Below are 25,878 nucleotides of genomic sequence, written 5' to 3' on the forward strand. Positions count from 1 at the left end.
TTGGGCCCTGCACGTGTCTGTCCTGGGGGGACAGGGAGCCCTGCAACCTGAGCAGACCCCTGGGGTGGGGGCGGCTCAGAACCAGCAGCTCCTGGTCAGGAAAGGGGGGCCTGGGAGCTGGGGGAGTGGGCTCCCCTCAGGCTGCCCAAGAGGCAGGATGGGCCAGAGGGGGCCGTGGCGGGAGGCAGCCTGTGGGGGGAGGAGGGAGGCTGGGCAAGGAGGCAGGTATAGGTTTTCGGGCTTCCAAGAGACAAATGACCCAGCCTAGAGGCAGGGTCCCCAAAGTCCAGACCATCCCGCTGATGACAGCGCCTGGCTGGGTGGGGACAGAGGGTGCACTGGGAGCTGTCCCTCTAACCTTCAGGTCTAATGTGGGCACCCCTGGGCCAGCAGAGGCCACCCTGGGAGCCCGGGGGGCTGGGGTGCTCAGGCCTGCTTGGGGAGGGTCCCAGCCAAGCAAGGGGGGCTGGCAGTCCTGGCCCAGCGGGGGCTGTGCTTTCTGATGGGAGGGTGGATGCCCAATTCTCCCCTTTTCCTCTCGAGCTCCTCGTTTGTGAGATCCTGCCTAGGCATGGGAGCAAAGACCCTCCTCTCGAGGCCTGGAGCTGGAGGGAGCACCTTCCTTTCCCAGGAAGAGGGCTCCGTGGTGGTCAAATCTTGGTGTTGCCCAGAAGGCACCAGACACCCCCAGCTGCCCTTGACCGAGCTTCACAGGGCTTCTGAGGCCCAGCCCAGCAGGGGACAGCCCCTTACTCCCGCCATCTCCCACCCTGAAAGGCACAACCAGCCTCTGTGTCCAAGCGTCCTGTGGTCGCCCACCAGGCAGAGACCCTGGAACCCCGGGGGGTCCTCCCCTGGCTTTAGGGGTGCAGGGGCAGGTAGCAGGTGCTGCACGCTCCCTGCTGGTCTGCTGGCTCGCAATGCGCAGAGCAGCCAGCAGAGGGAACCACAGGCCGTCGCCGAGGGTGGGCCTGCTGTGGTCTGGCCAGCCCGCCAGGCGCCTGTGCCCCTGACCTCTGCCTTCAGGGTCCCGGGTCCCTGCACCGGCTGCCTGCCCCGCCCCGCAGGCCCCACGCCCTCTCTGGGGCCCCTCCCGTGGCTTGGGGCTCACCCTGCGAGTCTAGTTTCGATCTTGACCCCATGACTCATGCCCCCTCCCTGCTGGAGGTTTGACAGACCTGCTCCCACCCCTCCCATCCGGCCTTCCGGACCTCGAGGCTGGGAAAGCCACGGCTCTGCAGTGGGCACACAGCCACAGCTCTCAGGGGTGTCCTCTGGGCCCTCTTGCTCGGATGTGGAGGGGTGAGAAGCCTCACGGGAACGTCCCCAGCCCGGCCTGGCCACTGCCTGCCTCTGCCCAGCAATTCTTCCAAACGTGCAATCCCAGAGGGGGCTCCAGAACCCACAGCAACCCCAGCGCACCTCCAGGACACAGACACGGGGCTGCTGGGAGACTGAAGGGGTTTAATGGCGTGGATCCTGAGACTTGGTCACCTCTCCTCCTCGGGGTGTGACCGCAGTCCAGGGCTCCAAGACTCACCTCCCGCCGCACAGCAGGCCAGGAGAGCAGGCCTAAGATCTGGTCAGAGGAAGCTGAGAGCCCCTGAGCTCCGCGGAGGGCTGGGGACAGGCGTGCGGGGGGCAGGGCGCTGGGGACAGGCGTGGGGGGTTGAGGGGTGCCCAGGGCCAGTCCTTGGGTGCATGGGGTTCAGTCCATCCTCAATCCTCCAGGAGGTGGAGTGCCACAGGCACCCCACTCCTGGGGGGAGCCCCCCAGGCCCCCCCAGGAGAGCAGAGCACTGGGTAGGTGCTGAGGCCGTCTCGGCCTGCAAGGGGCACCAACCTGGCCAGCTCAGAGCCAAGGGCAGCGGGGTGGCTGAGGTCTGCTGCCCTTGGCCCCGCAGCTGGCCTTTGGTGGGTGGGGGGGTGCGGGGGCGAGGCCTGAGGAAAGGTCCCTGACGGCTCTGGGGGTTCCTGCGGCCTCGGGAGTGGGGGGTACGGGCGGCGCTCCGGGATCAGGGGGCAGGTGGAGGAGGGGCTGGCACCGCCTGGCGGCAAGTTTGGCTGCGAAGAGTGTAGGGGCGGCCTGGGGGATGTGCGCGGGGGGGGCAGGGGGGGCAGCGCCGGGCCCGAGGTCACACCCCAGGGACCCCAGCCAGCGCGACTGTCCATCCGAGTCCAGGGTCCGAAACACGTCGGCGAACAAAAATAACACTCCAGCCGCGGGGCGCATCCCCAGCTGCAGGCCTAACTGTCCTCTGCGCGCCTCTGGGTCTTGGAATGGAACTTGCTCATGAGCTCCTCCAGCTCCGACCCACCCTGCTGCTTCTGGGGGAGAGGGGGGCGTCGGTCAGGGTCCCGCCAGCCGCTGTCCCGGCGCCGTGCGGCGGGCGGGCTCACCTCCAGGAAGGCCTTCTGCACGGTGAGCTGGCTGTACACGCGGGCGCCCTCCTCCCCGCACACCTTCCGCAGCTCGTCCTTGTTGAGAGAGAAGAGCTGCGGGCCGGTCAGGACGCCCAGGTGCTCCACGACCCTGCGGAGCGAGCGCCAGCGTGAGCGCGGCCGAGGCCCTCGCCCCCCCGCCCGCCCCGCCAGCTCACCCCACCCCCGCGCCCCGCCCCCGCTCACCGCGCGCTGAAGGCCTTGGCCTCCAGCCAGGCGCGGACCTCGCGGGGCCCGGACGCGTGGGTGAGCGGCGGGGCCGCCGGCTGGCTGCGCTCCACCCGGAAGGGCCGCGCCGGCTGCGCCCGGATGTTGCTGATCTTCTTCACCAGCTCGTCGTTGACCTCGTCCATGTGCTGCATTAGCTCTGCGGGCGTCCGGCGGCTCAGACCCGCGCCGCCCGGACCGACGGCTCCCCTCGCCCGCCCCTCCCCAGACGGGCTGCGGGGCGCTGGGGTCCAGGGTCCCCATCCCTCACCGTCTTTGTTTCCTGCGAAGCTGGGGGGCAGCTTGTGGGTTGGGCTGGCAGGACCCCAGTACTTCACTCCCTGCAGGAGGAGGGGGCCAGAGCACGGGGTGGGGGCGCCGTTAGGTCAGCTCGGCGTCCCTCCCCAGGCCTCTCCCTCCACCCCCAGGACCTGCTCGGGGGCCCCCACCTCCCCAGCCTCGGCCCAGACCCCGGGAGCTTTCATCAGTTCCCACAGGGAGGGGTCCGGGCTGGGTCTTTCGCGACCTCGCCCCGCCCCCGCCAACCCATAGCGGGACAGGGCAGACCTCCCCTCACCTGCTCCTGGGGGGCGTCCTCCAGCCGGGTCTCTGCCAGGATGTTGCCGGGCACGTAGCCTGCCTGGCCGCTGCGATTCCGAAGCTTCCACCACTGGTGACCGTCCTCCAGCACCTGCAGGCCCGGCATCCCGCCATCACCCTGGTCCACAGCTCCCCCCCCGCCCCACCCCCCACCCCGCCCCACCCCCCTGCAAGCAACGGGGACCACCAGGGGGAGCCCCTCTTTACCAACGGGCCAGAGAGGGTTCTGCAGTCCCCTCTGAGCCGGCCCACGCCCGGTCCCGTGATGATGATCACACCCTGGCCAGCACCCCTGGCCCCCCGGCCTCCCACCCTCTTCCCACTCCCCCTGGGGTGTCCTGAGCCTCTAGCCTGACGGTGGATATAGATCACCCCCACCCCCAAGCCGCTCCACTTTTTAGTGGGTGGCCTGGATTCAGGAGTGGCATGAAACATGGGAAGTACTTTGGGGGGGCTCCCGGATGGATGTGAATGACAGGGCCCTGCTGGGTTGGGGGGGTTCTTCACCCAGCACAGGGAGAGTCCTCCTTTTTCCTGAGTCCTGCCCAGCTCAGGGGCCCTTGACACCCCTCTGAGATCCCCAAGGGGGATCAGCCAGGCTGTGCTGGGGGTGCCAGGCTGAGGACCCAGAGTGGAGCCCCAGGGTCAGGCAGATGCCTTTTCTGGGACCCCACCACCCCCCGTAGCCCCCACTCACCTCCAGGACCTCGTCCCTGAGCACTGACAGCTCGTTGGCGTTGCGGGCCGTGAAGTCATAGAGGACCTTGACGTACTTGGCCATGGCTGGCGCGGACTCGTAGCCTCTGTATGGGACAGGAAGGACTGAGGCCCCCGCGCTGGGCTGGGGTCTCTCCTCAGCCTGGCGCCGGGCCGGGCACAGCTTCCCAGGTGCGTGGCTGCCTCCCGTCTGCGGTGCAGAGACTGCGGCTGTCAGCTGGGATGGAAACTGTGACAGCCCCGTTGCGTCTGGGGCCCCCTGCATGGGGGGGGGGCCGCAGAGGCGGGTGGCACGCGGGGGCCTGTGGGCACAGCAAGGCCCGCCCCAGCCCAGGCCCCCGCAGGGGTCTCCAGGTCCAGCCCCCAGGGGACCCAGCGTCAGCTGACCATCAGGGGCCGGGCAGACGCTTTCAGAGCCACAGCCCCTCTGGCGCTGCAGACAGCGTGTGGACACACACCACACGGGGTGTCCCAGCCCCTGGAAGGAGCAGGCCTGTGCCTGCCACCTGTGTGGGGCCATCCCTCCTGCCCAGCCTGCTGCTAGGGCACAAGGGCACCGCTCACACAGGTGTGGGCTCATGCCCCGGGGACGTGGGGGGTGGGGATGGGGTGGCTCCTGGGGCCCTGGCTGGGGGTGTGTCAGGATGGGCTTGGGTGGAGCAGCTGAGGGCTAGAGATCAAAGGATGAAAATGTTTCTTAAAGGTGACCCTCGGCCAGGGACCAGGGGCATCAGGCTGCTGACGTGGGCCGGAAGGAGGGGCACACTTGTCTAAAACATGGATTCCAGCTCCTCCCTTCCTGAGACTGAATCCTGGGGTCTGGGAGGTAAGGTGCTCCCCACACAAGTCCAGACCAGGACTAAGAACAGAGGAGAGGAGGGGAGGGGAGGAAGGACGGGGACTCCCCTAGGCCCTGGGGCTGGGGGATGTGGTCCGTGGAAATGCGTATGGCGGGGGGAGGGAGGCTGTCCCCCGAGGACCCGAAGCCTTCTCCTTGGGCCCTGAGGCTGGGTCTAAATCAGCCCCGACTGGGTGACTGGCATCGGTGAGACCACTTAAGTCCAGAGGTTTAGTACATTTCTACCTGTTTCTAAAGCATAAACGTGGAGACCCGGAAAAAGAGGTCACGTTAGGTGGTGGATTTATGGGTGCTTTCAACGTTCTCTCAGTTGCACACAACACAGCTGAAAGGGAGCGCTGCTCCCGCGCGGAAAGCGCTGGCAGTCGGGGACCAGCCTCTGGCCGCCATCTGGCGGCAGCGAACCCGCCACCGTCGTCCAGTCGCTAGGAACTGCAGCCCGCCGGGCTTTCCTGCCCTCCACTACTTCCCCCAGTCTGCTCAGACTCAAGTCCGTTGAGCCGGTGGTGCCGCCCGCAGCAGAGCGTCGGTGACTGGAGGGGTGAGCGGCGCCCCGCCTCACCCTGAGAGGAGCTCACCTGGGTGTGTGCTGGGAGCTGACCTGGGGGAGGACGTCTCCTGGGGGCGTGGGCTCCAGTACCAGGCCGTGCTTCGGGGAGTTTCTAAAGGACGGTCGGCTCACTGGAGCCGGCTGTGGAGAAGCAGGCGACTAGGTTTGGCGTGCGGCAGGGGCTGGGCCAGGAGGGCGGGCAGTGAGGTGGGGGCGGAGGTGGGGTCAGCAGGGCTGCAGGAGCTCTGACCTCGCTGTCCTCGGGAGCTGCCAGCCCCTCCACCTCCCAGGGGGCCTCCTGCAGCACGTCCAGGGGTGGCTCCCAGCCACTGTGGAACCTGGGCACGTAGGGCGGTGCCTGCGGCTCCCGGGGCCACTCGGAGCTGGGGTGGAAGGGCCTGGGGTGAGCTGCGCCCGCCGACAGAGCCAACCCCGCTCAGGACCCCCGGCCCACCCACCGCAGGACCCCATCCTGGTATGCCCCGAGGGGCTGCCCTACCGGGGCCGTGTCCAGGTCTCCCCCAGGGATTCCCACAGGGCCATCTCCTTGGGGACCAGGTGGCCACGGAGGAACCCCACAGCGTCGCGGGACAGCAGGGGCCTGGACACAGAGCGGGCGATGTTTGGGCCACCACAAGTGCTGACGATCTGGGGGGCACAGCCGGGGTCAGAGGGGGCTGCTGGCCGCTTCCCCCTCCCTCACCCCTCCCCTCATCTCTCAACTCCTCTACCCCCGGCAGCGCCACAGGCTGGCCCACTGTGTCCGCAGCTCTGACCGTGGACGCCAGCCCCAGCCAACTGCCCAACGTGGGCACCTGCTTCTCCCAGTAACCAGCAAGCCCCCAGGTTCCCGCTTCCCCCAGCCCCAGGCACCAGGTCCAGAGGTCCGAAGAGGAAGTGCACCAGCTCAGCCGCGCTGGGATTCTCGATATGCTTCTGCAGCTTGGCCTGGGGAAGGGGAGCAAACCCGCGTTGGGGGGAGGGGAGCGGGCACACGGATGTGGGGGCAGGTGGCACGGCGGACAAGCGGGACCCCATCCCCCACGTCAGCTCAGCAGGACGGGGCGGTCCTTGCCCTCACCAGCAGGTTGAAGGCCAGCTTAGTCTTCTGGAAACAGTCCACAAACTCAGCCTCCGAGGGGGGCCGCGCCCGGAGCGTGAGGACGCCCTCTGGATGGGGGCCGGACGTTAGCCTGGCTGGCCCGCTGTCGCCGTGCCCGGCGGGTCTGGCCTCAGCCTGAGGCTGCCCACCAGCTCGGCCGCACCTTCCCTGCTCAGGGGTCACTCTGCCCCCCGCCCCGCCCCCGCCCCGCACCTGCCGGCCCCTTCTTCCCCTTCTTCTTTCCCTTCTTGCGCTGGTTCAGCTGCTTGAAGGCCTCCGCCGCCTTCTGCAGCCGCGCCACGAACCACTCAATGTCGTCCAGGGCGCAGTTGAGGATTTGCTGGGGTCAGAGTAGGGCAGGGGTCAGCCGCAGGCGGCCCGACCCGCCGCAGGGACACCCCCACCTGCCGCCTCTTGGGCCCCGGGCCGGGGGAGGGGGTGGTTGGAGGGGCTGGTCGAGGGGCCCGGAGTGCCTGGGGCGCCCCGCGCGAGACCCACCGTCTCCTTCTCGATCCTCTGCGCCAGCGCGGCTCGCGGCTCCTCCTCCAGCGACTCGCGACGGCGGAGGCCTGCACGGAGCACAGCTGCGGCTGACCGGCCCGCCGCCCACCTCTGCTGCCGCCCCCAGCCCCGCCCCGCGGGGCCCACCTAGCTCTCCCAGCGGCGTCGGCAGGCCCACTCGGTTCTTGGTGGAAGGGGAGTCCCCGCCGAAGCGCTGGAAGGGGATGGGGGCCGGGCCCGGGGCCGCGGGCAGGATCGACAGCCGCTGCCGGATCTTCTCCAGGTGGCCCCTGAGGCGGACGAGGGGCGGCTCAGCCCGGCGCAGCCCCCGGCCCGGGCCCGCCGCCCCGGCCCCTGCGAGCCCCCTACTTCAGGGTCTGCGGCCGCATCTTCTTCCCCAGGCGGCAGTCCGCCAGCGCGCTCTCGATGTCCTCGTGCACGAGCTCCGCCTGCGGGGTGGGGGCGGGCGGGTCAGGCCGGCTCTGAGGAGGGACGCGTGCCCCCCGAGCCCACGGCCGCCCGCCTCACCTCCACCTCGTCGCAGTGGAAGAAGTGGACGTCGGGCTTGCTCTGGTCCGAGTCCTGGCACACGAGCAGCAGCACGGACGGGTAGCGCAGCTGGTTGAGCACCGTCTGGCTGTGCCGCACGCTGGGCAGAGGGAAGTTCTCCAGCTCCTCCTGGGGGACAGGAGGCTGGGACCGGCTCACGGGGGTGGGCTCAGGGAGGGGGCGCCATGGACACGCGCCGCCTGGCCTGGCCTGTGGCCTTCACGCCACAGACGCGGCCGGCACCGGCACGGTCCACACCGCGGGCCCGCCTCGGTCCAGCCCTGGAGGGCTCCGGCGGGGGCGGGGCGCGGCCCTGTGGGGCGTGGCTCCCGTGACTCCAGCCCCGCCCGGTCCTCCTGCCTCTGCCTCCCGCCTTCAGGTCCCATGGACAGGCCCCGCACGCCTGGGTCGCTGCCTCCGCCCGCCCGGCAGGACCAGCCTGTGCCCTCCTCCCGCCGAGGTACCTGCGACTCCATATCCAGCAGTCGCAGCGACTGGTCGTTGACCTGCAGCAGCATCTCCTGTGTCCAGATTTTCTCCTTGGAGCTCAGCTGCACCAGCTTCCGGATGGCGTCTTCCACAGACGTGATGGCCTCACTCTTGTCCATGATGAACGTAGCCAGGTGCTGGGTGGGTGGGCAGGGTGTCACCCTGGGCGCAGCCCTCCTGGTGTCAAGGGCCAAGGGGCTGTGCCTGGGGGTCTGAGGGGAACAGCCCTGCGCTGGGGCTCTGAGGAGACAAAGCCCCACTTTGGGGCTGTCTCTGGGAGCCACAGACAGGCCCCGGTGAACCCTTAGCAGCCCTGCACACACCCGCCGCCCAGCCTCATCCGCCCGTGGCTGGGGCACGCAGCGCCCCTGGTCCCCTGCAGCCGGGTGGGGCCTCCGCCCCTGCTGTCTCTGCCCACCTGGCTGCTCCCAACTCACTCTCCCTTCCAGACGCTCCTGGGGCGCTTTCCTCCCTGACTGCCCAGCCAGCCTCCCTGTCACCACGTCCCTGACCTGCCCTTTTGTTTACCGTCATCCGATTTATTTACGTGGGTACCACGCGCTTCTCTGCCGCCTGCCTGCTGTCTCCCCTGTGACAGGGCCGGGCCCCCGGCCGGCCAGCCCTGCCCACCCCCTCCTCTCTCTGGAAGCCTGGCTCGGGCACCTTGTCCTCCCAGGAGCCCCCGAGTGTCTGTGCCAACCTTTGCTGAGACAGCTGGGTAAATACTGACATAAACTCTTAAGTAGGCAAGGCTTAGCCACAGAACGTGGATGCGCGAAGGGGGACTTTGCATAACCTCAGGAAGGCTTCTCCCCTGGGGGACTTTGCTAAGCCAGGAAGAAAACCCAGATACTCAGAAGATCAGGACTTCCCTGGGGGTCCTGTGGCTAAGGCTGTGCTGCCCCTGCAGGGGCCGCGGTTCGACCCCTGGTTGGGGAGCTAGGATCCCACATGCCAGGCAGCATGGCCACAAGAAATAAAAAAGGAAACAAAAAGACGAAACCCATAAATTTGACCTAAAAAAAGTTCTGCTTGTGAAAAAAAATACCACATACAAAGTTTAAAAAAAGTGAGAAAACACAAAATAATAGCTATAATAGACTTGATGCAGACTAATTTTCTTAAAGTAGAGAAAGACTGATCTGTATTACAATGATAGTTCTTACTTTGTTAAGAGCTCTATTTTGTTTAATAATTAAGGACACCAACAGTAAATGAATAAATAATGAAAGAATAAGTAAATAAGTATAAAAGATTAACAGCCCAATTGAAAAATCGACAAAAGGTATGAATAGAGAGTCTACAGGAGAATAGATACGGAGTAACCTTTCAGTATAGAAAATTATATACCGGGGACCTCCCTGGCAGGCCACTGGTTAGGACTCTGAGCTCTGACTGCCGAGGGGTCCGGATTCTGTCCCTGGCCTGGGAACTTAGATCCCACAAGCCACATGGTGCAGCCAAAAAGCAAAAGAAGAAAATTTTGTGCAGACTCATTCAATACCAGAATTGCAGATTGAAGCCTCATGAGAATATTCCTTTAAGAATGAGTTTCCCGCATTCTGTTGCTCTTGTGGGTAACGCTGGCCAGTTAAGATGTGGAGAAAGGGGGCCTCGCCTGGCAGCTCCGGGAGGAGTTGGTGACACTGGGCCGGGCCAGGGGCTTCCCTCTTATGTTTCCACCCAGGCAACCTGCACACGTGCAGGGACAAGGCCACTCCCCGCACAACTCAGAGGCTGGGCTACAGGTCCACGGGCAGGTTGGAGAGGGAGCAGAAACACACAGTGACTGTCAGGCAGCCAGTCTGTCTGCAAAGCATACCAAGCATACCGCCCGTCGTTCCAATCCCCTGAAGACACAGCCTGTGTCCTCTGACACAGTAGGGTTAATTTAGCAATCAATACCAGACTCATTACCGCAAAACCTACCAACCAGAAATTGAGCAACATCTTTCTAAATTACTCTGGGTCCACACCTGTAGAAACATACACTTCCAAACGACAGTGAGTGAAGGGAAATCACCAGGAAAATGAAATACCTAGTAACAGAGGAGAACAGACACAAAGTAATCCCAGACTTACGGGGTGCAGCAACAGCAGCCTAGAGCGAGTTCATACCTGTAAACGCTCACACTGTTAAACGCTTAAAAAGTAGAAAGATCTAAACAACCCATGGGTCAAAGAAGTCACAAGGAAAAGCAGAAGATATTCCAAGTTGCATCAAGGTGGAGAGGTTTAGAGATTATCACAGTCAGTGAAGTAAGTCAGACAAATATCATATGGTGTTACTCATATAGGGCTTTCCTGTAGCTCAAGTGGTAAAGAATCTACCTGCGAAGGAGACCAGGGTTCAATCCCTGGGTCGGGAAGATCCTCTGGGAAGGGAATGGCAACACACTCCAGTATTCTTGCCTGGAGAATCCCATGGAGGGAGGAGCCTGGTGGGCTACAGCTCGTGGGGTCTCGAAGAGTCGGACATGACTGGGTGACTGACACACATCACTCGTATGTGGAATCTAATTTTAAAATACGATACAGACGAACTGACTCACAAAACAGAAACAGACTCAGAGATTTCAGAAACAAGCTATGGTTACCAGAGGGGAAAGTGGGGGGAGAGATCAATTAGGAGCCTGGGATTAACACACTGCCATATATAAAATAGGAGACCAACAGGGCCTCGTGTGTAGCACAGAGAACTACCTGCAGTGTTCTGTTCTGTAATAACCTACATGGGTAAAGAATCTGGAAAAGGAGGGTTATCTGTAGATCTGAGACACTCTGCTGTACATCTGAAACTAACACAACACTGTAAATCAGCTATACTCTAATAAAGTAAAATTAAAAAAGAAAATGTTCTGAGCTGAGTAATCAAAACAAGCACATCAAAACTTGCAGGAGACCGCTAAAGGAGTCCCTCGGGGAACATTATGGCTATAAGTGGACATCAGAAAAGAAGAAGGGCAGTTTCAATGGTCTGCGCGTGCTTCTTAGGAAACTAGAAGATGACAACCACATGAAGCCTCGTGGGGCTTCCCTGGCGGCTCAGACTCTGCAGGGGCGGGTGTTCAGTCCCTGGTCAGGGAACCAGATTCAGTGAAGACGGAAGGCCCCACGTGCTGTAGCCAAGGCCTCTCACAGCCGCGGAAATAAAAAAAGGAAACCAGAGCAAGTGGGAAGGAGGGAATCACAGCCGCGGAAATAAGTGTTAAAAAAGGAGACCAGAGCAAGTGGGAAGAAGGAAATTAAGAGCAGAAACCAACAAGCTAGTAAAACAAACAGAGAGAAAAATCCACAAAGCCCAAGGTTGGTTCTGAAAGGGTTGATGAAATTGATAAACCCTTAGCAAGACTGATCAAGAAAAAAATAGAGAAAACACAAATGATCAGTAACCGGAAGGAAGGAGGGGGCATAACTAGAGATCGTACAGGCATAAAAGTGAATTCATAATAAAAGAAACCGTGCCAGAAGGAAAACCCTATATTCAGGGCCTCATAGGTGAATCCCAACAAATACTTGAAGGAAGGAGTCCCAGCCTTCCATTAACTGTTTCTGAAGACGAGAGGAGCAGCAGCACCGCTCCACTCATCTTAAAAGGCCGACATAATTCTGATACCAAAACCTACCAAGGGCTTTGCAGGAAGAGAAAACTGCAGACCGATGTTCTAATAACTATTAGTGCAAAAAATCCTTAACAAAATATTAGCAAATTAGTTTTGCCAACACATAAGAAGGATAATAAACCATTAGTAAATGAAATTTATCCTAGAAATGCAAGGCTGGTTCAACATTTTAAAAAAAGTGATTCAGGACTTTCCTGGTGGTCTGGTAGTTAAGAACCTGCTTGCCAAAGCCGGGGACACAGGTTCCATCCCTGTTCCAGGAAGATCCCACATACCGAGGGGCAAGTAAGCCCATGTGCCCCCACTCCTGAACTTGAGTGCTTTAGCCCGTGCTCTGCAACAAGAGGCCATCACAAACACAAGCCCGTGCTCCGCAACGAGAGGAAGCCTGTGTGCAGCACAGCAGACCCAACGCAGCCAAAAAACCCAAAAACCCAGCAAGACTCACACGTTAACAGGATAGCAAGGACATCCCGATTGAGGAAGCACTTGATAAAATTCAACAACTTTCATGATTAAAACTCTCAGCAAACGGAAGAATGGAAAGGAATGTTCCCGTTCTCGTAAAGGGCGTCTACAGAGACAAGGCAGCTGACGGAACAGGGAGTTCTAAACACTTCCTTCTGGATGGGACATAGGCAAGGGTGCCCACCATCATTATTATTGAGCACTATCCTGATGGTTCTAGCAAGAGCAATAATGTAAGAAAGACGAAGTGGTTAAAATTAAGAAATTAAGTACTGTATTTTCAGACAAAACGACTCATAAAAGATCCAGTGAATCTACAAGCAATTCCTGAAACGAATGAATTCAGCGAAGACTCAGGATACTCAATCGCTTCACAAAATTCAATTGTACAAAACAAATGCTACAAGACAACTGGAAGATTAAATTTAAAAAATGATATAATTTATAACAGCATATAAAAATCAAACACCTAAGGAATATTTTAACAAAGAGCTGTGAGACCTCTGCAGTAAAAAAATCACCAAAAAGGCCTGAGAGAGATTAGAGAAGACCTAGTAAGTGAAGAGGTGCCCTGTTTATGGGTGGGAAAGACACAGAGCGAAGTCTCCCTAAACTGAATCTCAGACTCGACTCAGTGCAAATCAAGATTCCCGCAGGCTTCTGGGGCGAGGGGTAAAAATGGACAATTTGATTCTAAAATGTCAATGCAAGCCCGAAGAACTTAGAATAGTCAAGAAAACCTTAAAGAAAAAGAACAAAATTGCCTGATTTCAAGACGGTTAATAAGCCAGGAAGAGGTAGAATTGTATGAAGCACAGAGAGTCCAGGAACAGACCCATCCAGACCCAAACAGTCACTCTTTGACAAAGGCACCAAAGTGATTATGAGGGAGGAAAAATAGCTTTGTTGTCACTGCACTTCCCTACAGGGAAGGCTAGCCTTGGGTCTCAAACCAAAAAATGAATTTAAAGTGGATTATAGCTCTAAAAGGTGGAAGCGGTGACAGAATCCCTCTTCATGGGCTCTAAAATCACTGCAGATGGTGACTGCAGTCATGAAATCAGAAGATGCTTACTCCTTGGCAAGAAAGCTATGACAAACCTAGACAGTGTGTTAAAAAGCAAAGACGTCATTTTGCCAATGTCTGTATGGTCAAGGCTGTGGTCTTCCTAGTGGTCATGTACAGATGTGAGAGCAGGACCATAAAGAAGGCTGAGCGCCCAAGAATTAATGCTTTCAAACTGTGGTGCTGGAGAAGACTCTTGAGAGTCCCCTGGACAGCAAGGAGATCCAACCAGTCAATCTTAAAGGAAATCAACCCTGAATACTCATTGGAAGGACTGACACTGAAGCTGAAGCTCCAATACTTTGGCCACCTGATGTGAAGAACTGACTCAGTAGAAAAGACCCTGATGCTGGGAAAGATCGTGGGCAGGAGGAGAAGGGGACGACAGAGGATGAGATGGTTGGAGGGCATCACCGACGCAATGGGTATGAACTTGGGTAAACTCCGGAGATGGAGAGGGTCAGGGAAGCCTGGCGTGCTGCAGTCCCTGGGGTCTCGAAGAGTCAGACCGGACTCGGAGACTGGACAGCAACGAGCCCTAAATGTAACAGCCTAGACGACAAAGTGGGGCTTTCCACGTGGCGCTGGTGGTGAAGAGTCTGCCTGCCAATGCAGGAGACGCAAGCGGCGTGAATCAGGAAGGTGACCCCTGAATCAGGAAGGTCTCCGTCCGTGGGGTCACAAAGAGTTGGCCATCACTGAAGCGACTTCGCACACACACAAGCTACAAAGTGTCTAGAAGAAAATGCAAGACGTTTTCAGAGCCTTGGGTCGAGCGATGACCGAAGCAAACCAGACTTCTCAAGCTCCCCAAAACCACCTAACCATTAAAGAAAAAAATGGATGTGACTGGAAGTCATCAAAATTAAACATTTCTACCCGCTTCAACACAGTTAATGCATGTGCGTTGACAAGCCAGACTGGGAGGAGGTATTTCTTATCCATACACCTTTAGCTGAATGCAAAGGACCCACTACTGTTCAATAAGAAACCTATACATCTGATGTGGACACAGGCAGCACCCCACGAAGGGTCCAGGGGCCAGGCGGGGCTTTGGACCTGGAGAACTCTTTCGTACACACAGCATCTTTGAAATAAGTTTACCAAGCAGAAGAGCAAAGATGGTTGTAAACTCTACGAATTCAGTTTTACAGGATTCTCAAAAACGCGCAACTTCAGGAATGGAGGGCGGAGCAGTGCTGCCGAAAATTGGGGCACGGGCGGCTGCAACCACGAAGGACAGAGCCGTCCGCTGTCCTGAGCGCGCTGGTGCAGAGCCTCACACTCCAACCCCCGAGGCCCACGTCACAGTGCGTCGCTGCTGCTGCTGAGTCGCTTCAGTCGTGTCCGACTCTGCGCGACCCCACAGATGGCAGCCCACCAGGCTCCCCTGCCCCTGGGATTCTCCAGGCAAGGACACTGGAGTGGGCTGCCATTGCCTTCTCCACACGGTGTGTTCGTTTGGAATAAAGAAACAAATCCACAAGCCTCGGGCACCCCCTCCCATCGCCACGGTCGGTCTGATCTTGTCGCCACCTCGCTCTCTCTCTCGCTCGCTCTCTCTCTCTCTCTCTCTCGCTCTCTCTCTCTCGCTCTCTCTCTCGCTCTCTCTCTCTCTCTCTCTCTCTCTCGCTCGCTCTCTCTCGCTCTCTCTCTCGGCTTCAGTTTCCTCGTCTGGGTGGTGGTTTAGTCACTAAGTCAAGTCTGACTCTGCAACCCCCCGGACTATAGCCCCCTAGGCTCCTCTGTCCGTGGGATTTTCCAGGCAAGAATACTAGAGCGGGTTGACATTTCCTTCTCCAGGGGATCTTCCCGACCCAGGGATGGAACCCACAGACCCGCATCTCCTACAGGCAGGTTCTTTCCCTTCTGAGCCATCAGGGAATGCAGGCGGGGCCCCAGATCGCCCACGTCCTCAGCCCTGCTGGCTGCTGGGTGGGCAGGAGAGGTGCCCCGAGCTGGCGTCCTTCACAGGCTAGTTTGGACTAAAACCTAGGAGAAGGGCTGGGAGGCCCCGGTGACCAGGCGGCAAAGTCCCTCTGTGGAGGGCTGCCCTGGGTGCTGAGCCAGCGGCAGGCACAAGCTGGCTGAACAGAGGCCTCCTGCGCAGGCTGGCATGAGGGGCTGATCACAGCACAACCCTGGGCAAAAGCCCCAGGGCCCCCTTGGCTCAGTGGACCCGCTCTACAGACAGGAAGGCTGAGGCTCAGAAAGCAGTGACTCCTGTGGCTTCCGGGGCATGGAGGGTTCTATGGGGAGGAAAGTATTTACCTTCCTGCTCCAGGTTCCCCCACCTTCTTGCTCCAGGGTGCCCCCCACCTTCTTGCTCCAGGACCCCCCACCTTCTTGCTATGGGGTCCTCCCACCTTCCTGCTCCAGGACCCCACCCTCACCTTCCTGCTCCGGGCCCCCCCACTTCCTCCCTTCTCATCCTTTCCCAGCCCTCTTGTCCTGCAGGTTGGGACAGTGACCAGGAACCAGGAACTTGCCAGCTGCCAGGAACAGGAAGGTCATTTAAAAAACATGTTTCCTGGGTTCTAAGTGTGAATTAAAACGGACCCGGGAGCAAAGGCCTCCTGAGCTGTCAGCTGATCTAGAGTTCGCTTTCCCGGCTCCATGGGAGTCAAGGCCCCCAGGAGGAGCTCAGAAGCGAGTCTGACGGCTCCGCCCTCCCGCTCCAGCCTCTGCTGTGGGGCCAGGAGGACAGCTTCCTCCCCACTGGGCCCTCCGTCTGAGGGCTGCGGGGGCACCCAGAGCCCACCCTCGCCTGCCTGTGTCACCCCGGGCGTCCCCTCCCCCTGACACAGCCGCAGGGCTCCTGTGCCCCTCACACTGGGAGCTCCCCGGACGAGAGTGGGGCCCCCCACCAGCGGGGAGCTCAGACGCGGCCTGCTGCGGGACCACGCCTCCAGGGGCCGGGCCTCCGTTTCCCTACACAGAACACAGGTGCGCCCTGTGGGGTGGGGGGCTCACCTGGACGTGGTACTGGGAGGTCTCGTGCATGATGATGTTGGAGTTGGAGTACTTCTTCCTCTGCTCTGAACAGGAGACACCATCACTCGGCTCCACAGGCAGGACCCAGGCAGGGCCGAGGGGAGGCCAGGGCGCAGGCTGCCTATGGGCCCCTCACGACCTCCAGGATGGACGCGGGCGCATGGAATGGGGGGTGGCCTCTCCTGGCAGAACCCGGGGCTCCCTCCGTCCACAGGAGGGACCTCCCAGCTCAGCAAGGTGAAGGCACGGCTGTGCCCAGGTCTGCCCTGGAGCGGGTGTAGGAGGCTCAGCCTCTCCCCGCGTAGGCTCCGGGCCCATCTGCCCGGGGAGGGGTCTGGTCCAGGCCTTGCCCCGACTCCAAGAGCTGCCAGAGACCATCTCCCTGCCCCTCCCGGGGCTCCTTGCTTTCCAGAGCCTGTGTGACTGAGGGAAGGTCAGAGCTGGGCGAGGGGGCTGGCCAGGCCCCGCCCTCCGGGAGTAGACACCTGGCACTCAGCCCAGCAGGAGCCCCGGCACCCCCCCTCCGGAGGATCGGGTGGCAGAGAAGAGCGCAGAGAATCAATATTGATGCTCCCTGAATTATTCCTAAGGCCTCTCCCCTTACTGACCCCCTGGGGGAGGGCTGTTCTGTGGCCAGAGCTTGGGGGCGGGGCCTGAGCACCTATTGGTTGGTTTGGGCCCAGGGGCCTTCTCTGGGGGCCCAGGCTGTTCTGCCTTCCCCTATGGGGGCCTGGCACAGCCCTGGGGAGGGCGGTAGGGGAGACTCTCCCCGCTGAGCTGTCCCCAGCCTCCTGTTGTCAAACCTCACTCACCAAACAGGTCCTTGGCACTCATCTTGGGCACACCGTCAGACCGGCCCAGGCTGCCGCTGCAGAGGACGGGCTGGTGAGGGTGGGGCCACGCCACACCCCCCCTTGGGACAGCTGGGCGGGTGGGGGTGTCGAGGGGCGGGCGGGTGGGGCGGGGGCTCACTTGGCGGCACCCGGACAACAGCTCACGGACCCTGATTGGCTCATGGCGTCCTCGACGGTGGCTGGCGGGAAGAGGGCAGATCTCAGTGTGGCCGGAGTCCAGGGTTTGGTGCCCAGCCCACACCTGAGTGGATAGGGGAATCAAGCGAACACCTCGGCCAGAGCCGGCCGGGGCCCTGCCGCTCCCACGCAGGGCCTGGGTCTCCTCCTCCCCACCCCCCAGGCCAGGGCCTGCCGAGATTGCCCAGGGTGCCTGGGTAGGTGACCTCAGGGAGCAGAGCCCAGCCCTCTGGATATAGCAGGGCCAGTCCTGCTCCAGTCCTGGCTGGTGCTCCCTGCACCCCCATCGCTCCGCAGACCCTGGGTCCTCCACAGGGATCTCCGGGGCGTGCCAGCAGGGGGTCCCCACCCCCAGAGGCTGCCTGGGGTAGAGTTTTGAGGAATATGTCCTGGGGCTCTGCAGGGGCCTCAGGGGAAGCAGGCACCTTCCAAACAGAAGGAATAGTAAGTTTAAAGGCCCTGAGGCAGATCAGAGCCAGACAAGGGAGGAAGGCAGCAGAGGCTGAGGCGAGAGCCTGGGGAGGGAGGCAGGGGTGTAGGGACACAGAGCCACCCCCTGGGTGCCAAGCACAGCCTGGTACCCCTGGGCCAGGATGACGTGCCCTGTGGGATTCCGTGCTCCGTGGGGACACCGGGGCCCACATCTGCACCCAGCAGATGTCACCGGTGACGCCATCCATCTGTGGCTTTAGTGTTAGGGGCCTGCAGGGTCGGGCCACAAGTCAGCGGTGCTGGCATCCAGGCCAGGGACTGCCTAGGACTTTCTGGCTTGACCAGGTTCTACCTACAGAGAAGCTCCCAAGAGGGTTGAGGGGCTGGGGGCTTCAGGTAACCCCGCCGCGTCCTCAGGGTCTGGACTTGGCCAGATTCCTCTGTCCATCTGCCTGTGGAGAATGTCCGGAATGCTTCTGACCTCAGTAGGTGAACCGGAGTGTTTGATTAGTGGGATTCCTGGAGGGCTGAGCTGAGGGTGCTGGGCACGTGTGTCCAATACACACACACACACACACACACACACACACACACTCCCCTGGGTGAAACCCAGGCCTGTTGGCGGACACCTGGGTTGTTCTCTGACTCCCTGGGGCGGGGTGGGGGGCTCAGAGCCAGCCAGGAAGGTGACTCCAGGCGGTGGCATCTGAGTTGGGGAGCAGCTGGGGGAGGGGCCGCCTACGGGGCGGGAGTGGGGAGCACGGGCTTCGCCGGCTGGGGTGGGGCTGGCACTGGCCCTGAGGGCCACGGGCTGCACTTCGGTTTCACTGTGGCTGTTTTCCGGGTGCACAGGGATGACCCCATGTTGTGCCGGGTCAGGCCTGGAGGGGAGGAGGCCCGAGCAGGGCAGGGAGGGCGGAGGGACCAGCTCCAAGTTCAAATTCCAGCTCCCCGAAGAGTGACCTTGGGGAGGAGTCAGCTTGAGGCCAGGGAGCCAGGTGGGGCCCTGGGACGGGGGAGCCCCTCCAGCTGGGCTGTGCCCAGGTCTGGACGCTGCGGGCACTGCTGGGCGGGGCGGGAACCACGGCTGCCACGGGCAAAGCTGGAGCGGAGTAGGGGGTCCCGGGGTCGGGCTGCCCTAGCGGAGGCGGAGGAGTCGCCCGCCAGGCCCTGCCTCCCAGCAGAGCTGGGGCTGACTGCCTCAGGGCAGGGACACAGGTGGTCAGTGGGCACTTCAGAAGCCCGGGAGCCCTGGCCACCGACCTCCCCTGCCATGGCAGACGCCTGAGACACAGGGGCTGCCCAGGCCAGGCCAGCGCAACCCAGACTAGAGGCACTTGGGCCCGCAACGTGGGGCCCCAGCTCCCCCACCCTCCCCCAGCCCCCCCCCCCCGCCCCGCCCCGGCCCTCCACCTCCCACACCCCAGACTTGACCCAGGGCCTGACCCTGGACTGGGGCTCACCCCCCGGCTCCCACAGCCAGGAAGCCGGCCCCAAAGGAGCCCCCAGCCTGCCCGGCATCGGGGTCGGGGGGCGGGGCCCGGGGCCTTTGAGGGGCAGGAGAACCCCCTCAACACCTTCTTCACTGGAGGAGGGGCTTCCTCCTACTGAGCCCAAGGTTGGGAGGGGCTGTCTGACTCAGAAGCCACTGGCTTACAAACATCCCCAGCTCACGGCGCCGCCCCAGGACCAGACGGGGCAGGCCAGGCCGCGGGCCCCGCTCCAGGCCGCCAGCCCAGGGAAAGCCCGCGGGCCCGGCGCGGCCCCTCTCGCCAATGCCCCGCGCGCCCCAGCCCGGCCTGTAGACCCAGGCGGAGCCCCGCGTCGTGCCGCCACCTGGGGAAACCGAGGCCCGGAGACCCGCCGTCCGCCGCTCCAGCGCCGAGCCGGTGCGGGCGCCGAGCGAGGTCGGGGCGCTCACCTGCTCTTCTCGCAGCCCCGCTCCTGGCCGTCCGTCCGCTGGTCCCTTCGTCCGCGCGTCCGCCTGCCCGTCTGTCGGTGCCTGGCTCGGAAGCAGGGAGGGACGCGCGGAGGGGCCGGGGCGGGGCGCGGGGAGGAACCTGAGCGGCAGGTTAGTCTCCTCGCGCGGGCTGGCCCTGGGCAGGGGCGGGGGCACGCGGATGCCCCGCCCCCCGAGGCTCCCGGGACACAAACCCCACCGGGAGAGCCGGGGCGCCAGTGGGCGCGCGGGCGGGGCCGCGAGCCCGTCCCTCGCGGGGGTGGCAGGAGGGCGCACCTTGACGCTTTGAGGTTCTGCAGGCCGGCCGCGCTGCCTGCGGAGCCCCGGGGAGGGCAGACCTGCGCCTGCTAGGTGCCCCCAGCCTCAGGACCTCAGCACTCGGGCCAGAGGCCCATCCTCTTCGCCTGGTACCCCTCTGGTCTGGAGAGGGCGCCAGGGCCGGGCTTCAGACTGTGAGTCTCCAAGGTAGGACCACTGGCCAGAGACCCTGCCGTTCTGTGCCCTTAGCCGGCCAGGTGGGGGGCAGGGAGGTGTCCCTCCTGACGTCTTTCTTCACGCTGCCCAGCCCAGGTGGGCACTCCGAGAGAGGTGGGGCTGTTCCTGGGCGGGGGTTGTGGGGCCTGTGGCCCAGGATGTCCCTGAGTGCCCGGCAGCCGGCGTGAAGGCTCCAGGCAGCGACCCCCTGCCTTAGGCCAGGCCCCAGGCCCTGCCTGTAGTTCTGTCTTCCCTCCTCCTGAGCTGAGCCCCTGGGATGGTGAAGAGGAAGTGGAGAGGAGGGCAGGTGCCCCCAGGGCTCTCCTACTGCTCCTGGGTGGGGGGAGCAGGGAAGCGTGTGTGGGGTGCCGGTGTCCCCGGGTCGAGGAGAGCGGGCAGCTTGCCAGGAACCCCTGGGGAAGGAGGCACCCTGTCCTGGAATGCCGGCGGCACTGCCCCTTCCCACACTGAGGGGACCTCCCTGCCCACATCCTGGGGTTCCGGGCGAGCTTGCACAGGGGTGCAGGGAGTGGCTTCGTCCTCCGGCCCAGCCCTGCCCGAGCCCTGGCGAGGCCTGGCTTCCTGATTCTCCCCCCCTGCTGACAACCCCGAGGGGAAGGCAAGCCTGCCCTCGCCCGCTCTTCCTGGAGGCCGAGCCTGAACAGGCAAAAGGGAGAAGGGAGCCACCGAGGTGGGCACCCTCTGCTCCTCAGAGTGGGAGAGCTGACCCCCACAAGAATGCAGCTGGGAGCCTGGAGTCCCAGACTGCCTGTGGCCGCCTGCGACATGGAGTGACCTGTGGCCAAAGCGATGGGGGTGTCTAGGGCCTGGCCAAGATCCTCGGGAGGGTTGCGAACCCGGAAGGCATCAGGCATCTTGCCACAGGGAGCGGCTGTGGCATCCTCGGAGGCTTCCGAAGCCCACTCGGGGTGCAGGGGGTGAAACTCCGCCGAATGCAAGGAGGGCTCTGCAGGAGGGCACCTCGCCTGGCCTTCGGGCTACAGGTGCTCACAGGTGCTCACAGGTGCTGAGCCCAGGGGTCAGAGAGGCGCTCCGGCGCCCACTCGCCCCTGAGGACAAGACCACTGGGGTGATAATTCAGCCCTCCTCGCTGAGGCCAGCCCCGAGGCCCAGGCCCGCGGAGGGCTGCTCCAGAGCTGCTGGGCCTGGGCCCTGATGGATCTGGGCGGAGGGAGAAGCCTGGAGGCACGTGGCTTCAAGCAGGAGCAGCTCAGGGAGGTACAAACATTCCTTTATTTTAAAGATACAATGAAGAGAAAATATCTAGATATTCAAACACAGTGTTATTCTAAACAGAGAAAACGTGCAACTGAAACAAATGCAGGAAGGTCACTAGAAAACACCAGCTCGGATTTCTCCCGGGAACGCTCACCGAGGATCTGTGAATGGCACAAATCCCCAGAGAACGCTGCCGCCAGCTCCCCGCAGGTCTGCAGCGTCCAGATCACCTTTCCTCAGAACACCCGGGCAAAGGGGGATTAGGCAGCCCCCGAGTACCTCCTGTGGGAGGCAGAGCCCAGGGCCCCCAAGCTGCCCTGCAGCTGCAGGGAGAACAGAGAGCTCCAGCCCCTGCATGGGGTGGGGTGCCTTGGACCCCGGGAGGCTCTGACCTGGCCGCCTGCTTTCCGAAGAGCCTCAACCCCCTCCGCACCCCAGGGATCACCAGCCAGAACCGGAGCCCTCTCAGGTTCCACCCCCCCCCCCCCCCCGCCCCCCCCCCCCCCCCGAGCCTGCCCAGGGCCCCTGCTGCAGCACTCTGTTCTGCCCTGGAGCCCAGCCCCACCTCTGCCTCGCACACCCCGCCGCAAACACACAGTCTAACACTGGGGCAGGTGAGCACAAAGATGCCCTTCCTGCCCGAGGTGACAGTCGGGGGACCATCTGCCCTGAGGAGGGCTCCTGTCCAGGGCTGTCCCACAAGGCTGGCACTGCTCACCTAGCTGACAAAAGCAGCAATGGCCACCACCTGCAGGATGGCCTCCAGGCCGTGGAGCGCCAGGAGCGGGCGCCGAGGGCTGAGTCTGCCCGCAGCACCAGGGTCTGCCAGAGCAGGAAGTAGGCAGACAGCAGGGCGGCGCCCACGGTGAGGACCAGGCTGGCAGCCAGCGGCACCTCAGCCTCCATCAGGTTGCCTGTGGTGCCTGGAGAGCAGAACAGACGCGATGGGTGGGCAGGGCCTTCCGGACACGGGCGCCTGGGAGGGCCCTGGCAGCATGGCTGTGAGGCCAGAGCCAGCTTCTGACTGCCACGCGGCATCCGAGGGTGTCAGGGGGCAACCCTGAGTGACCATCGCATGAGGCCCTTCTGAGTGGCCATCACGGGGGAAGGGAGTGCCCGCATGAGTGGCCATCACAGAGGAGGGAAGTGCTCTCACTGAGGCCCAGCTCTGGGTCTCCAGGTCAGCAGTGGGGGGGTAGAAGCAGTCTGGATTTCTGAAAGTGATCCCCACTATCTTCTGACAGCTTTTCCTAATTCCACATGGACTGAGAGGATTTTCTTTAAAATTTCCAAAACTGCTTTCCTCTACGCTGTCATTCTGGAAGACGTCACACACACTCACAAGAAGACAAAGCGGCTGCACGCCTCATGGACCAGCGGCAGCCCAGAAGACGCTCAGCTCCAGCCACCCCAGGTGTGAGGGGCGCACAGAAGGTGCCCGGGGCCCCGGGGGCGAGGGGCGCCGGGAGACAGGGCGGGGGCAGAGGCCGTTTCTCACCCACCGCCCTCCCACGGCATATGCTCGGGGGGCCCCGGCTGTGCCCGCTGCTCTACCCGCCATTCCAGCAGCAGGAGGGGGACATGCGGCGTGACCTCATTTAAGAGACACGCCTGTGTCTGTGTGCCTGCGACTGGCAGCGGGGAGGCCCGAGCCCTGGCGGTGAGCTGTCAGACAGGGAGGGGGACAAGGCTCTCTAAGAGCCTCTGCACTTAGGAGATGAGCTGGGATACCAGTGACGTTTAAAGGTTCCACTCGAAGCTGGCAACGCTGTTATCTCAAGCACTATATGGTTTTCAGCCAACTCACCGAAGTATAACTGGATCGCTTCCAGAATCCCCATCAGAAACAGCGGAGTCAGGTCGAGGACCAGGCAACTGTGAGGATAAGTGAAAACCTGACCTGGAGACAAACCAGCGTCAGAGCAGAGCTCGTGACAGGTGCCTGGGCGCCCACGCCTGCGTGCTGCCTTTTCCCAAGTGACTCACTTTTATACACGAGCAGCAGGAGCGTAGCTGGGAAGTACAGGGCGCAGTACGTTCCACTCAGACAGAGCAACGCCTGCAGCGGGAGCGACGAGAGCTGGCCAGCGGTTAAGGACTCTCAGGCCCAGCGGACAGCCCTGCCGGGCCACCCGCCCCCAGGAGGCCAACAGAGGGGGCCCTGCCGGTGGGTAGGTCCAGCCCAGGCCCCTGCGGGGGGCCATGGAGAGCTGGCCACTGGCCCCCGCCAGGCTGCCAGTGCCACCTCGGCCGGCAGGGCCCCTGTGGGGTCGGGGGCGGGGCTGGGCCTCCCTCCCGGGACACTGCCGCCTGAGGACCCAGCACACCTCCGGTGACCGCAGGCTGGAAAGCCTCGGCTTCCTGGGCTTCCCCAGGTGCGTCTCCCTGACCTGGGTCCCAGTTATAAGACTGAAAGCAGAAAGTGACTTTTCCTCATGTTCTTCAAAGCAAATGTCTTTGAGGGATGGGGGTGGCGGGGGGGTGCGGACAGGTAAATGTTTCGCCCCGATCTTTGCTCAGCTCCGAACACTTGTCGTTTCTCTGAGTGCTCCAGGCGAGGGCTTTCAGTCTCCTGTGCCTCCTGGGTGGGAGTCAGGCAGCTGCCCCTCAGGGCAGGGCTGAGCAGGAGGCACTGGTGGAGGTCAACTCGCTCGCCTGGCAGAGGACGGTCCACCCCCCCTCCAGCCGTACTCAGAACCCCGAGGCGGGGGTGGGGCTTGAAGGAGCAAAAGCAGGAGCCAGGAGCCGACTGCAGGTGCCCCGTGTGGAGGCCTGGGTCCTGGGCTGACAGAGGGCCAGGGGACGGAGCCGCAGGACACCACCGTGGAGGAAGCTCCCCCTGGGAGAGAAGGGGCCAGTCAGGGAGGCCCAAGCCTTGGCCCGCTCTGTGGTCGAGCATCACTGGCCCACAGCGAGGCTCCCTTCCAACACCTCTGCGCCCGTCATCCCTCCAGGGAGGATCTGACCACCTGCTGTGCTGAACCTGGGCGGGGAGGCAGGGCGTCCTGACGAGGCGAAGCCCGGACCCTCGCCCACGCTAAAGGCCAGGACGGGCGGTCTGCCCCATGGCCGGGACGAGCCACACGTGCAGCTCTCGTCTCCGGTGGCTTGTGCCCCTGGCCACACGTGTGCAGATGAAGACCTCTTCTGATTCAGATCTTTGTCATTGATAAGAGACATTTGCTCTTCTCTGGAATTTTATTCATAAAATTAAATCTCTCCCCAAACAAGCATTTCCTGAGCCAGCAATCCAAGTTCTTTCCACCCTCTCCAACCGCACAGCAGTTACGCATTCTCCCTGCATCGTGACATGTGTGGGACTCGGAATCTGCCAGCAGCAGCTGGGACGGTGCTCTCTTCCACACTACATCCTCCTTGTCCCAAGCAGGCGAGAGAGAAACCTTTGGCCTGAGTGAGCTCTGGGGGGACGTCAAAGGGTTAGACCCTGCTTCCCAGGCAGATCCGAGGTCCTCTAGGGAGTCTCACTTGGGGAGAGGTCTTAAGTGGTTGGAACAGGACATGAGCCACGGAGAGGCAGCAGGTGCTGAGTGCAGGGAGCCCAGCGGGTGCCAGCGCCATCATTAAGGAAACCCGCAAGGCCATACAGGAAGAGTGGGCTCCACGCCGGATGCGCCCTCTTCTAAGCCCGGGTAAGCTCGGCTGTCTCACTACCTGTCACCATTTGGGTGGACTTCTCGCTAATCAGGAGTTTCCTCTCTTCTGACCCTTCTCTTGACAGTGCGCTGCAGAACTTCGGATCTGCCGCCTGCCCACTGTTGCAGACTGAGATGGTGGGGCTCAGGGAAAATACGCTGTAGAAAACCTGTCAGCTATTTGGGATTTAAACGATGAACGTCAAGGGTAGCTACAATCAGATCCGGTGTTCCAATGATTTCGGATCTACAGAAAGAGGCTCATTCTGACAAGACAGGCGGGGCTTTTAGGACTTCACATTTTTGTCAACGGTCTATTGCAGTAACAATGCGGCTGTGAACAGGCGTCCACGTTAGTCGCTCAGTCGTGTCCGACTCTTTGCGACCCCACGGACTGTAGCCCGCCAGGCTCCTCTGTCCATAGGATTCTGCAGACAAGAGTACCGGAGTGGGCTGCCTTTCCCTTCTCCAGGAGATCTTCCCGACCCAGGGATCGAACCCGCGTCGATTGCAGGCGGAGTCTTTACAGTCTGAGCCACTAGTGTGTCAGAAGTTAGACGCAGAAGCGAAGAGAACAAACGTCTTCCCTTTGGTGACGCAGGAAGGGTGTGAAGGGGCCCCGCCCTGGTGGGAACGCGATTTTCACCGCAGGAGCGCGTGCAAACTTCAGACCGGCGCCCGGCACTAGTCCGCGCTCTGGGACTCCGCGGCCGGGAAGCCCGGCGGGCGCTCAGAGCGCGGACAGCGCCGCCGGCGGGCTCGGCGCTCCAGACCCCCGGGGCCGCCCTTCCCTCGGGCCGAGCGCCCCCCGGCCGCCCGGGCTTGGCACGGGCCCCCGCGCAGGGCGCCGCCGGGCCAGGCCGAGCCGAACCGGGGAGACCCCGCCGCCCGGCCTCGGGCGAAGCCGTCCCGCTCGCCGCCG

The 25,878-nt window shown here is 62.2% G+C and overlaps 2 protein-coding genes across 6 annotated transcripts; both read right to left on the minus strand.

Annotated features, from left to right (window-relative positions):
- Positions 1 to 1,766: 1,766 nt before the first annotated feature.
- EPS8L2 (EPS8 like 2) lies at positions 1,767 to 19,696 on the minus strand. Of its 5 annotated transcripts, none has more exons than XM_040255445.1 (21): positions 19,552 to 19,696; positions 17,140 to 17,200; positions 16,980 to 17,035; positions 16,147 to 16,211; positions 7,992 to 8,153; positions 7,507 to 7,656; positions 7,348 to 7,427; positions 7,126 to 7,268; positions 6,976 to 7,046; positions 6,691 to 6,817; positions 6,457 to 6,545; positions 6,249 to 6,323; positions 5,875 to 6,023; positions 5,626 to 5,758; positions 5,404 to 5,516; positions 3,947 to 4,052; positions 3,227 to 3,340; positions 2,921 to 2,990; positions 2,629 to 2,809; positions 2,401 to 2,533; positions 1,767 to 2,328 (listed from the first exon to the last, which is right to left on the minus strand). In XM_040255445.1, the coding sequence occupies exons 2-21, from the start codon at positions 17,181 to 17,183 to the stop codon at positions 2,248 to 2,250; spliced, it is 2,142 nt and encodes a 713-aa protein (XP_040111379.1). In that variant the 5' UTR covers positions 17,184 to 17,200; positions 19,552 to 19,696; the 3' UTR covers positions 1,767 to 2,247. The 5 variants fall into 5 exon arrangements, with proteins under 5 accessions (XP_040111379.1, XP_040111380.1, XP_040111378.1 ...); XM_040255446.1 differs by having other exon boundaries at positions 1,767 to 2,325; positions 17,140 to 17,262; positions 19,552 to 19,613; XM_040255444.1 differs by having other exon boundaries at positions 17,140 to 17,262; positions 19,552 to 19,613.
- Positions 19,697 to 22,021: 2,325 nt separating this feature from the next.
- Positions 22,022 to 24,483, minus strand: TMEM80 (transmembrane protein 80). The gene is given in 6 exon segments (XM_040255232.1): positions 22,022 to 22,092; positions 22,095 to 22,226; positions 23,111 to 23,203; positions 23,290 to 23,383; positions 24,123 to 24,142; positions 24,273 to 24,483. Coding segments are annotated over 6 exon segments (621 nt in total).
- Positions 24,484 to 25,878: the final 1,395 nt, after the last annotated feature.

The sequence above is a fragment of the Oryx dammah genome, unplaced genomic scaffold, assembly GCF_014754425.2.
Source record: "Oryx dammah isolate SB20612 unplaced genomic scaffold, SCBI_Odam_1.1 HiC_scaffold_15, whole genome shotgun sequence".
Lineage (NCBI taxonomy): Eukaryota > Metazoa > Chordata > Mammalia > Artiodactyla > Bovidae > Oryx > Oryx dammah.

Excerpts from the sequence above, each read along its gene's own strand:
- EPS8L2 (XM_040255445.1), bottom strand. The coding sequence starts at position 17,183 with ATGAGCCAATCAGGGTCCGTGAGCTGTTGTCCGGGTGCCGCCAA. Across the intron at positions 7,269-7,347 it reads ATGCGGCCGCAGACCCTGAA|GGGCCACCTGGAGAAGATCC; the intron begins GTAGGGGGCTCG and ends CGTCCGCCTCAG. Across the intron at positions 2,991-3,226 it reads AGGACGCCCCCCAGGAGCAG|GGAGTGAAGTACTGGGGTCC; the intron begins GTGAGGGGAGGT and ends CTCCTCCTGCAG.